Below are 12760 nucleotides of genomic sequence, written 5' to 3'. Positions count from 1 at the left end.
TTATATATAGATATGTGCAGAGAAAGCTTTCAAATAGGAGAGATCACTCCACTTGCAGCCTTAAAATTATATCATACAGGAAAAATTACACCACATGATTCTCCCCGAGTTACATTTGGGAATACAAACTCCCCCAATCCCCCAGTCCTAAAAAGGAATGTCTCCAAGGTTTTGCATGTATGTTGCAGTCTTTAACACCAGTTTACTCACCCGTGCGATCAGCTCTCCCACCATGCCAGTCCAGGTCCCATTAGCCTCAGGAACTCCATACACTCCATCGCCCACTAAATGGATCTTGTAGTTGAAATGCAGGATCTCTGCCAGCTCCTTCAGCATGTCCACGCAGAAGCCTTCATAGCGGTCGTTCCCTTCCAGCTCTTGATGGTTGCCCTTCAGCATTAAGTAGGGGTTTTCCTGCATCGAAACTGGGCAGCTGTCATTCCCATCTTAGTCATGTAGTCACAACAGCACTAGATTTAGCACAAATCGGAAAGCAGGGGGACAGGCAATGCGATGGACACATGGGGATCCACCAGGGAGGAGAATCAATCTCTGTGAAAAGATTCTCCAGACCCTTTCCTCCCTTTCATGTTAATACTGGTTTCAGTAAAGGGCAAGCTGGATCCAAACTGGCAAGCCCGGATCATGTTTGGTGGACCGAGAACTATCTCATTGTGTTTAAATGGCACTCATAATGGAAAATGACATTTCATGGGCTGTTCAGATTACTTTCTCTGTCCGAGATGGGAGGAGATGGGAAGGTCGTAGTGGAGTTATTGCTGTGGAACACAGCATAAAGTCAGATTGAGGGTGCATCTACACGGCAGAAATAATGCAGTCTTTAAATGCTGTAGCTCCATCCTATGGAATCCCAAGATTTGTAGTTTTACATGGTCTTCTCTGCCAAAGGGTGCTGGTGCCTCACAAAACTACAAATCCCAGGATTGTGTAGAATGGAGCCATAGCCGTTAAAGGGGTGTCAAAGTGCATTGTTTCTACAGTGCAGATGCACTCCGAGAAAGTGGAATAGCTGCTAGCAACAGTCAATATTGGAAACTGAGGACGTGGTGTGAAGGGCAGGTAAGTGAGATAATAATAATAATAATAATAATTTGTATTCTGCATTTTCACAAAGGAATCAAAGTGGATTCCAACAGTATAAATAAAAACAGTGATCAGCCTATAAAAAAAGATTAAACACCAGATAATAATCAATTGTGGATTATTTCTGCAGTGCAGAGGCAGCCTCAGAAGCTGCTGGCCCTCACTGGCAAAGGCTAATATCTAAAGGCCAGCCCCAAAATGCCAGGCCAGAAGAGGACATTGCCATGACCCTCCATGCTTACCAGGATAGTGGTGACAATGAGCGTGGTGTTGAAAAGGCTCTCTGATATATTGGAAGAGAAGATCTGCTCATCCATGGTAAGGCCTTTGGTAACATGCCAGTGACCGATCTGCAAAGAGAAAGAAAGAGTAGAACCATGACTTTTGCAGCGTGAATTGCTGTTTCTTTCTGCCATATGGATGCGCTGACTGTCAACAATTGGGCCAGCCCTGCTAAATGCGGTTGCCGATGCTCCATTAGCTTTATGGTACACCCTACCAACATTATGTCAGGCCGAGAAATCAACTGCCACTTGACTTTGGCAGAGTCAGCCAGAATCTTAATACGAAAATTTAGTCCCGTTGCAGGCCTGGTTCCAAGAGATGCACAGTAGGAGAAACGAATGCTTAACAACCCTATCAGTGGGATACCCAGTAGTGTCTAGAAGGCAGATGGCATCAGAGGGAAGAGTCGAGGACCAGTTTGTAGCAAGCAGTGCTTGGTAAAGTTATTTTCAGTTACAACTCACATAATTCCCCAACCTACCTAACCAGTAGATGTGCTGGCTGGGGAGTCTGGGAGTTGTAATAGAAAGATAACTTTCTCAAGCTCTGGTTGGCATGGTTTCTTGGTATGGAAGCAAATGTATTTCCAAGCCTTCTGCTGCAACTTTGTGAGATGTTCCAGAGCTAAAGCACACTCATCATTGACAGGTTCATCCACAGATGACCTTGATCTCTTCTCTTCTGTGGCTACTGCCTGGAGATCAATTAACCCTTTGCAAATGACACCATTCAAGGTAATCATCTCCAGCAATCGAACACAGAGTCTAGTCTGCCCTCTCTAAACTCACATGCTATTCTTATTAAACCTAATTTACACTCTCCAGTGCTAGGGGATTGGAGCCATAAATCCTTCCTGACAAATTGGGAGGGCCTCTGTCTTTCCCCTTCCTGCACCAGAATGATCACAAAACCAAGGAGAAAGTATCTGAAGCACTGTGTTGCTAGTGATCCCATGGTGTTTTAAAACCGGAGACAGTGGTTTCCAATTTGATTTTGTCCCTCATTAAAGCTGACCTTGCTTTATTTCTCACCTCAGACATTGTCCCTCTTGGTTTAAGAAACAGTGCCATAGTTAATTCAGATACACTGCTGTGGAGGTGAATCTGCATGAACAAAAACAAAGCCCTTTGAATTTCGTTCAGGTCTTTTGTGAGCTTTGCCGATGGCTGTGAGTGACATTAATTTTATTAAGACGGAGCTCCTAAGGAAGCTCACATCTAAGGTCTTCTAAGGCATCAGATTTGAATGAAACAGCTACTCAGGTTTAGTAATAATGCTGATGCTTAACCTTTACATAGTTTCCAGAAGTTTAAAGTGCTACATCTGCATTATCAACTTGTAATTCTTACGACAATCCTTCAAGTTCAATATTGTTATTTCCTCATACTAAGGATGAGGATGGGGAAACTGAAGTTAATTGTGACTTACCTAAGGGCACTGAGTCAAGTCATGACAGAAGCTACATTTGAACCAGGGACTTCTGTGTTTGCCACTCTGTCTCTTAGAAACTGCATTACAACATTTGTCTAAGAACCTGGGAGTATACGGCATGATTTACTTGATCAGGTAAATAAGCATCTCATCTCCAAATGTAGGATCATAACCAACAAAAGGAGAAAGTCCCTGCTTCAGATCTTGAAACTGGATTAAACATACCACCCTTTTCTCAGCTGTAGCACTCTCCATCTGTGATTTATGGGGAAATCATACTGAGTTACCTTACAGAATCATTGTGAAGCAGGTGTGGGAACTTTGTAACTCTCTAGATATTGTTGGGCAGTGAATCCCAAAAAGACAATAGACCCTCTGTATACGTGGGGAATCCACCCCCCCCCCCCATATTGCAAAAGCCGCAGGACCTCAAGTCCTGTTTTTTTTTTTTAATTTTATTTAGAATAAAACATTACATAGGAAAATGAGAGAAAGAGGTCAACATAAAATCCACAAAAAAGAAAAACAAAAAACAACAACAACAACAAAAAACAGTGAAAACCCCACCAACTAACACTCAAACAAAGCAAATTACATTACTTAACATTACCTTCTAATAATAAACAGACAAACAACATATAGGCTATATACAAAAGATATTTGAATTTTTGTCTCTCTAGTCATACTTCAAGTCCTGTTTGTTTTAATGGCTGCGTGCTCCTGCGTGTGGTGCAGCGCATGTGCCACTATAACACCCAGGGCTTGCTGTCCGTGTGAGCTTAAAGCTGGAAATGGCAAGTCCATGTATGGGGCAGATGCGCTGTACTAACCAATATAGCCTATGGTGAGTATGCTGGGTCTTGCAGCCCAACAATATTCAGGGGGGTCACATGATTCCCACCCCTGCATTAAGAGTTACTACACTATATTGTACAGAAAAGCTTTTGACACTATAAAAACAACAACGTATATGGGTGTTCTTGTTAACAAGTGTCTTCTTTTTCATACACATTTAGGCATATCCTGTCTGAACACACATGTGGAAATGCCAGTAAAATCTGCTTGCATTTTGCAAGAATATATTGCAGTCCTGGTGCAATCCCTGTGGGCCACTCTCTGATTCAGGCACAATGCAAGGAGGGATAGAATTCCCATAATTCACAGGCTCCTTTGCTATTGTTAATTGTTGTCAGGTTGACTTCAGTTTATGGTGATCCCATGAATGAGAGACCTCCAAGTCACACTATCAACAACCACTCTGCTCAGGTCATGCAGACTCAGGTCAACCATAGTTTCTGTGATGGAGTCTATCCATCTAGAATGTGGTCTTTTTTTTCCTACTGCCTTTTGCCTTACCATGCATTATTGTCTTTTCTGGTGAATCATGTCTTCTCATGATATATCCAAAGCATGACAGCCTCAGTTTAGTCACCTTGGCTTCTAGGAAGAGTTCAGGATTTGTTTTAGGAACATCTATTTGTCTTTTTAGCAGTCCATGGATTCCCAAGATCTTTTCTCCAGCATTATACTTCACAGGTAGCTGAGACAGTGACATCTTTGCTTTCTGATTGTTCAGTGTACATAAACTTTGTTTCATGAACAAAATAATTAAAAAAAATATTGTATAAAATTACCTGCAGGCTATGTGTATAAGATGTATATGAACCATTCATGAATTTAATGTTTTGACTAAAGTCCTATCTCCAAGATATCTCATTATGCATGTATATGCAAATACAGGTATTCCAAAATCTCAAAGAATCCAAAATCCTTCTTCTATATATATATATATATATATATATATATATATATATATGAGAGACTGTGGAAAAGAAAGTTGGAAGCCATCTTTTCTATTATTACTATCTTGTATACTACTTTCTTTTTCATTTCTTTCTATATTTTCCTTTTTTTGTTTCCCTTCTTTCTTGCTTTTGTTTTATTTAATTATTCAGAACTTTCAGTGTATGTAGAACATTCTTAATAAAAATGACGTCTAAAAAAAAATCCCTGAAGCAATTGTCTTAGATCATGCCGGTGCATTAAATCCTACAAACCCCTTATGAAATGAGGAAGGGATGGGTAGCCCCTGTCAGATGGAGACAAGATTCACCTTGTGATCACAACTGCTTGAGTGATAATGAAAGAAAGGACAGGAACTGGATGTGACCTCTTCCACTGCCAGAAGAAAAGTGTGTGCACTCTGCCTACTGAAAATCAGTGTGGTTTTGCTGGTACATCTCTCCCGATTCAAATGCCACTTGAAATCCCACTTCAGTTTAATGCGATAATCAGTTTAAGTGCAATCTAAACCAGTTTAAGTGAGCACGTAATAAGAGTGTGGTCTACTGTAACTAGATTAGTGTTAACTACACTGGAGCAAAGTTTTCAGATAGAGTCAAAAGGAATCTGTCTTCAGCTGTAGCTGTAGACCACATGATTTCCTTTTCATTTCTTTCTCTAAACTAGTGGTTCTCAACCTTTTGGGCCTCCAGATGTTTTGGATTTCAATTCCCAGAAGTCCCAGTCAGTATGCTCATTGTTCTGGAATTCTGGGAGTTAAAGTCTCAAAACTCTAGAGGGCCAAAGGTTGAGAACCACTGCTTTAGAGGATCATAGAATCATAGAGCTGGAAGAGACCACAAGGGCCACCCAGTTCAACCCCATTCTGCCAAACAAGGATACACAGTCCAAGCACTCCTAATAGATGGCTATCCTGGCTTTCTTTCAAAACCTCCAAAGAAGGAGACTCCAGCACCCTCCAAGGCACCATATTCCACTGTTGAACAGCTCTTACTATCATGAAGTTCTTCCTAATGTTGACATCCCTTCAATATGACATCCCATTTAAACATGGCTATCCTGTCACCCCTTAACCATCTCTTCGCCAGACTAAACATGCCCAGCTCTCTAAGCCACTCCTCACAGGGCTCGATGGTATCTAGACCTTTGACCATTTTGGTTATCCTTCTCTGGACATGGTCTAGCTTGTCCACATCCTTCTTCAATTTTGGTGACCAGAACTAGCCACAGTATTCCAGGTGAGTTCTGACCAAAGCAGAATACAGTGGTACTATAACTTCCCTCGATCCAGACACTATACTATATAAAAGCTCTGTGTAGCCTGGAACTTGGGCACAAGGACTTTTCACTTCCACACGAATCTGCCCATTCCCTCAATCTGTTGAGACTTGGCTATGTCACTTTCTGTTAAAGATTAGGTTGATGGACCTGGTACCCAGAGGCAAGAACTTCTTCTCATTGGTATTGCCCTGGCTTTAGAACCTCTCTTTTAGGCTGCACACCCAGAATAGTTATTGCTGAGCAAAAATCATTGCCGCAAATGTGCAGCTTCATCCACAGGAGGCAGATTGTACACAACCATCTTGATGACTTAAAAGACGGAAAAGCCAAACAATTACATCCGTGCTAGAAATGGTGCTCCTGAGGATTGGTAGTAGCTATCAGTGTTTTCCTCAGAAAATGAGGGCATGTCATTATGGTGACTGTAATTCTTCCCCCTGAGAAGTCAACACTGTAGTGTTGTTTGAGAAGATATAAGGAGGGTATATAATGAGAACCAATGTGGTGTAGTAGTTTGAGTGTAGGACTCTGGAGATAGGGTTCGATTCCTTGCTTGGCCATGGAAACCTGCTGATGACCTTGGGTGAGTCACAAGGGCTAAACACACCATCCCTAAGGGGTGACCTGCAGCCGCTCCTTTTAGCGCTGATTTGGTACCACAGCAACTACATGCCGCGGCTCCGATCTAGCCTTTCTGTGACACAAAAAGGAGCTGCAAAAAAAGCTCCTTTCTGTGCCTCGGAAATGGTGCCATAGCCACCGGTGCTGTGGCTTTCTAGCGTTCCTTTGGTGCTGCATCATCTGGACACAGTGCCAGAGGAGTGCCGTGCCACCGCCCGCCATGTGGTGCAGTGCATGGTGTCACACTGACATGGGGGTAGAATCAGGGCATGCGTCGTGTGGGCACCATGCCCCCACTCAGTCCCCAGGCTGGCCTTTATCACCGGTCTGTGCACCTTGACACTCTCAGCCTCAGAAAACCCCACACTAGTTTGACTTTAGGGTCTCCATAAGTCGGAAATGACTTGAAGTTACACAACAAGAACAGTGATGGGTACCAGTACTGAGGGAAGTGGCACAGGTAGGCTGAATGCCATCATGGGCAAAGAGGCAACCTTCTCTGTGGCTGCTCCCAGACTGTGGAACTCACATCCATGGGAGGACTGGTTAGCCCCTTCTCTGTTTCTTTCTGCCGACAGGTGAAGATGTTTTTATTTGGACAAGCTTTTCCATTTTGAATTCTAATTTTAATTATGAAGCTGTAGCGCTTGCGTATGTGTGTGTGCATGGGAAGGGCATGCTGTTCTTTTTTAACTCTTTTATTGAAATTATGTTTTCAATATGTTTTAAATTTTTTATAACCATTTGAAAGCATGTTTTTCATAACACCCATGTTTAATTCCTTTTCAGCTTTGGTAAATCAATGTTTTAGCAGCATCTTTGTTGGATTACTGTAAGTCACCTTGAATTCCCATTTTTGGGAGAAAGGCAGGATATAAACTAGATAAATAAATGAATGATTTTTGGGGATGTGAGTCAAGGGAACAATTTTGGGCATTTTTTACCATTCATAAATAAATAAATCATAACTTTTCTCTCAATTTTAGCATTAGCCTTCCTTTGGGCCTAGCCATTTAATAAACAACATCAAGCTACCTTTTAAGTAAGTTCCTGTTGTAGATTTAGTGGCTTTCTTTTATCTCTCTCTCTCTTTCCTTGTGGTGTTTTGTTGACTGTTCTACACTTTTTAAATAAATACTTATCCCCTTTCCCTGTGTTTTATGGCCTTTTTAAAGATGAAAATGATAAGATACCAATAAAACTTTATCATGGTAGTAAGATGCAAATTGCTCAAAGGAAATAAAAGTGGACCACCTACAGTTCTTTTAGGAAGGTGGGATGCAAGTATAGCCCACTGTATAAGTGTCTAGGGAAGTTGACCATGTCAACTACAAATCCCAGCACACTGACTGGGGTATTCTGGGAAATGTACTTCAAAGGGGTTAACTTTCCTGAGCATTGATCATGCTTGCCCTAGCAACCTTTCAACAATCCCAACAAGTGCCTTCTGTTAAGAAGATTAGTGTTACAGTTCTTCTGTTAAAGATGAAAAAAGCCACCCAAGAGTGTCCAGCTGAAAACCACCCATGGATCTGACTACTGCATAGAGACTTCTGCAAAGCAGCATCCAAATTCCTACCACCTGCATCCTTTCTTTGATTGTAATAATTGGGTCCTATTCATCTTCCCCATCTCCCCCTTTCCCTGGACCTCAAACCTTCTCCAGTCCTTTAATAACAGATTAAGTTTAATTCTGACAACCCTCCGCAAAGTCTGTAATTTATTCTTTCCCTGGTGAAATTAATTGGCTACTGCTGCTGTTGCCTCTTCTGACAGCAAAGCTGGCGTGACCCTTGCTTTGTAGAATAGTGTGGAAGTTCAACATTTCAGCATGCCAAGGTTATTGCACTTCAAACTGTGCTTACTCTGACTCAGAGGTGACCTTCTAAATAGCCTGGTAATGACACTAATCGACTCCCGCCATCCTTGGTCTCTGAAGCTGGATCTTTCAGAGAACACCCAAGCACCGGATCTTTCTGATGGTGGGAATGAAGGGCAAATGGGACTGTCACACGCACCATGTGATTTGCTCCTTTTTCTGCCAGAAAAAACATTGGAAGCTCCCACACCAGCAGAGAATACTGTAGCGGATAAAACTAGGAATGGAAAGAATATCCACAAGAGTATTTGCAACGGCTGAAAAAGGAAATTCTTGAATGACAGGAAACTACAGTGAAGACACTCTTGTGCAATGGGAATTCCAACGTTCAGGACTTATTCTGCAATGGAGGGGAAAATCTGCATGGGCTGTGAAGAAAACATGATTCGCTGTACAGATAATGTTGGTTTCTGCACAATATTTTGTTTGCGTTGAAGTGCCAAACGTCTGTACTATCTTCAAAAATTGCAATTTTCAAGGACACTCTCACAGCAAAGAGATTAAATTATTAATGGATTAAATTATTCTTTCCTATGAGGACAAAGTTAACCAATGTTTACATCCTTAGAGAGAGGAGGGAGGGGGAAAGTCACAACTCCCCCTTTCCATTGGTTTTCCATGCTCTTCTCCCTCCAAACGCCTAGGGAATATTGGCCACTATGGTTGCACCCGCACTGCAGAAATAATGCAGTTTGACACCACTTTAACTGCCACAGCTCAGGGCTATGGGATTCTGAGAATTGTAGTTTGTTGTAGCACCAGAGCTCTCTGGCAGAGTAGGCTAAATGTCCCACAACACTAAAATCCCCAGAATTCCATAGCATTAAGCCATGGCAGTTGAAGTGGTGTCAACCTGGGTTATTTTTGCAGTGCACTTACAGCCTAAGAGTTCAAAAAGACTGGGGAGGGATCCATTTGAGATCCCAGCAGGGGGAGGGAGGGATGTTAACCTTTCCCTGCTTGAAATGCTCTTACTTGACCCAACAAGCTGCTGCATGCCCCGTAAAATAAAGCAAGTCCATGCAATGTTTTGTCTGATGGGGCAAATCATAGTTTTGCTGGGCTTTACATTTTGCTCAGTGGGTGTGAGAATCTCTGAGTTGACAATTAGGTTTGCTATTTTTAAAAAACAAACAGCCAGAGATCTGATCATGAATCTCTTTGAGTGTCATGTTTATTATGCCCTTTTGAAGGGAGATAAGGAAGAAAAACAGTGCCAGGAAAAAGCAGCAAGTGGATCTTCCTTTCCCATGCACATGATTTCTATCCCCTCTGGCTTTCTGCTCCTGGAAGTGAAGAAGCCTTCAGAATCCTTAACAAGTGGTACATTTGATATGAAATCAGTATTGCATAGCCTGACTCTAAGATAATGCCAGGAATTTTTCTCATTTTTCCCTCTGTTTCAGGCTGCACTGGAACCTTGGAGGAAGTCCAAGGCAGGCCTACCTGCCTGCCACTTCATTCAGCTTTTGAAGCCAAAGATGCAAAATGAATTCATTCTTCCCTGCAAGCAAGAACTGTGGGCAGACCACTGGAAGATAAACTTAAGGCCACATGAGAAACCAGGAGAGGACAAATCTTGTTTCCAGAGGCAATGCGGATTCTCTGGAGGTCCACAGTGATGGAAGGAGATAATAAGAACTATGGGGCATTCGGGAGTGCAGCGATGGAGGTGAAGGAGATAAGCCATGTATTGCAGTGATTATTCAAAATGTTAGGGGACAGGTGAGCCTGGGATGGCACCTGGATCTCCCCTGGCCCATAACTTAATGGTAATGGTGCATGGACTACAGATCACTACAATGACATGACTGTCCTACTGCTGTACATCTTGCACTCTGCCCAACTGTCCATCCCCAATCTCTCTGTAGACAAGAAATATATGTAAGAAAAGAAGCAAGCAAGCAACTGGAACAACAAGAAGGTACACTCTGCTAACGTGGCTTGCTTAACTCCTTTGCCGTGACCCCAGAAAGTGGTAGGATGAGTCCACAGACACTGAAAGATAAATGTCGGTCTGTAAAGGTATTTGGCTCCAGATCCTCCTCCCTACTGCAAACCCTGAGCCATCATTGAGGCAAGTCTCCCAACTGAGGTAAGAGAGTTTCTATGGACCTCAATGGATTTGGCTGGGACAATAGTCACACTAGTGAGCTCTTAGCCACCAGTGGAATGCAGCCTACTGAGAATTTCTTTGAAATGGATTACAATCTTCATTCTGAAAAGGTTCCCCAGTCTTGTTCTTTCCAACCTTGACTGAAGGGGAAACCAAAGCTATTGGCTATGCTGCCTAGATGTGATGGGAGTTAGTTTCACAACAGCTGTATTGCCCTTTGCTCCTCTAGAAGCTAGCCTCAATAAGTCATCCATTTAGCATATGGATTTAGAAGATGTATACCCCATGCTTTTGAATCCCACAATCTAAGGAAATAAAAAGAGATTATGACGCAGTGCATTCAGTGCATTCCTAGCCATGATGGTTCAGGTTCAGAAGGACCATGGCATTGAACGTCAGCTCCTGGGGAGCAAAATGAGGAGGGAGCTACTGTCTGCACATCCTGCTTATGGGCTTCCTGGAGACATCTGCCTGGCTATCATGGAAATTAGATGACCCAACACGGCCTTTCTTTCATTATTAAAAATGCAATCCTGCCAGCCTTGTTCTTCTGGCATACAGCAAAGGCCCAAAATATCCTTCATTTCACTTCTGTAGACTCGGGGCAAACTGTATCTGAAGTTGATTTTTTTTTCTGGGGGAAAAGAGGAGGAGGGGAAGAAACAAAACCTGCATTTTAACTGAGCAAACAAAACCTACAAGAACTTTCCCTGCCAGGATATGTCAGTGGCGCCTCCCCCTGATAGAGCTCCACAGACCTACAAATACCAGCCTGATTAATGGTTTGCCAAGAAGGAGCAGCCTCGTGGGTTTGCATCCCCAAGCTACCGTTGATACAGAGAAGAGATGACATGCGGTGTCCTTTGTACCCTCTAGTTACCAAAACCCTATTTTCCATCTTCCTAGCCTGCAAGCAATGCTGTGTGCAGACAGCCTTGAATATTCATGGATGGGAGGACTTGCAAGAGAATGGCCCCGGCTCTGCCTGAAATGAAGGTAAATTCACTTTGCGCTTGTGGCACATTCATCACAACAGTGCCTTCTTCTGCCACAAACACAGGGAGGAAAATAAAGCTATTATCATTTATTTTTGAAGACCATTGTCATTGCTAACGGTGCATTTTTTTTAAAAAAGAAAGAGAAACCCTGTTTTTTGCCCAAGCTATAGAGTGGCAATAGGCATTCAGCTCTTTATTAGCACTTGAGTTTAGTACAGATGTGGTGACAGAATTCCTGGCCTGGATCTTGTGCAAAGGACACTGGGAAGCTGACATCTTGCATTTCCAATTGAATTGGAACAGCTTCCTCCATCAGCTTCCTCCATCTGGATGTGTTCCAGGTCTACTGGGCCACAACTCCCATTATCCCCTGCCAATGTAGTCAAGCTAGCTGGCTAATGGGCATTGTAGCAACAGGCCTGATGACTTGATGGAAGGTATAGTCCAACCTATATGGAAGGGGACCAATTGTAGAAGGCTGTTTTAGACAGTGGCCTTATTTGAGCTTGCTAAATAGATGCAAGTAATCAATTTGATGAGAGCCAATGTGTTGTAGAGCTTTGAGAATTGGACTACAACTCTAGAGATCAGGGTTCGATTACCAGCACAGTCATAGAAACCCAGTGAGTGATCTTGGGTGAGTCACATACTGTCAGCCACAGAAAACTCTCTGATAGGTTCACCTTAGGGTCGCCATAAGACTTGTAGGAACGTAACAATAACAATGATCAATGTGATACATGGTTTGGTCCCTAGCTTCTGCTCTGTTGCAGCAAGTGCTTAAGGCAGTAGGAGAAAGATGTGGGGTACCATAAATGTGATGTGTTCTGTGTTTCTCCATCCGTCCAGATGCTGCAAATCTCTAAGAGTTACACAGAGGAATAATGGCTATATTAGTCCAGGAACCAACAGGCCACTTGGCCTAAGATGGCAGTAGGGATTCAATACTTCACTAATTTCATTTTCTCAGCAACTTTCAGACTACTTGAGAAAGTCTTCCAAAACTGTCTAGTTTTTGAGTATTCACAGTTTGGGACTTACTCTGCCCAAAATTCACACTTTTTGTACATAAAACTCAGCTTTCTAGCACATGAAGCACCATTTTCTGTGCAGACAATAATATTCAAGTGCAGCTATTTTATTTTCTACACAGAAAATGTTGTTTCCTGTGCAGAAAATGATATAATTGGGGACTTATTCTACGTGGAATTCATATGTATTTTTGTGTGTGCAGAAAACTAT

At 42.5% G+C, this 12760-nt stretch overlaps 1 protein-coding gene across 1 annotated transcript in view; it reads right to left on the bottom strand.

The window, feature by feature from the left end:
- The window catches only part of GRIK4 (glutamate ionotropic receptor kainate type subunit 4), a 434886-nt gene that overhangs the window by 69648 nt on the left and 352478 nt on the right, over positions 1–12760 (bottom strand). The window contains exons 11-12 of the mRNA XM_042475094.1: positions 1347–1454; positions 211–414 (exon numbers count right to left, since the gene is read on the bottom strand). Coding sequence (XP_042331028.1) covers positions 211–414; positions 1347–1454 — 312 coding nt within the window. The remainder of the gene's footprint in view (positions 1–210; positions 415–1346; positions 1455–12760) is intronic.

The sequence above is a fragment of the Sceloporus undulatus genome, chromosome 6 (genome assembly GCF_019175285.1).
Source record: "Sceloporus undulatus isolate JIND9_A2432 ecotype Alabama chromosome 6, SceUnd_v1.1, whole genome shotgun sequence".
Classification (NCBI taxonomy): domain Eukaryota; kingdom Metazoa; phylum Chordata; class Lepidosauria; order Squamata; family Phrynosomatidae; genus Sceloporus; species Sceloporus undulatus.
Note: the sequence above shows the minus strand (reverse complement) of the source record. Positions and strands in the feature narration are given on the sequence as shown.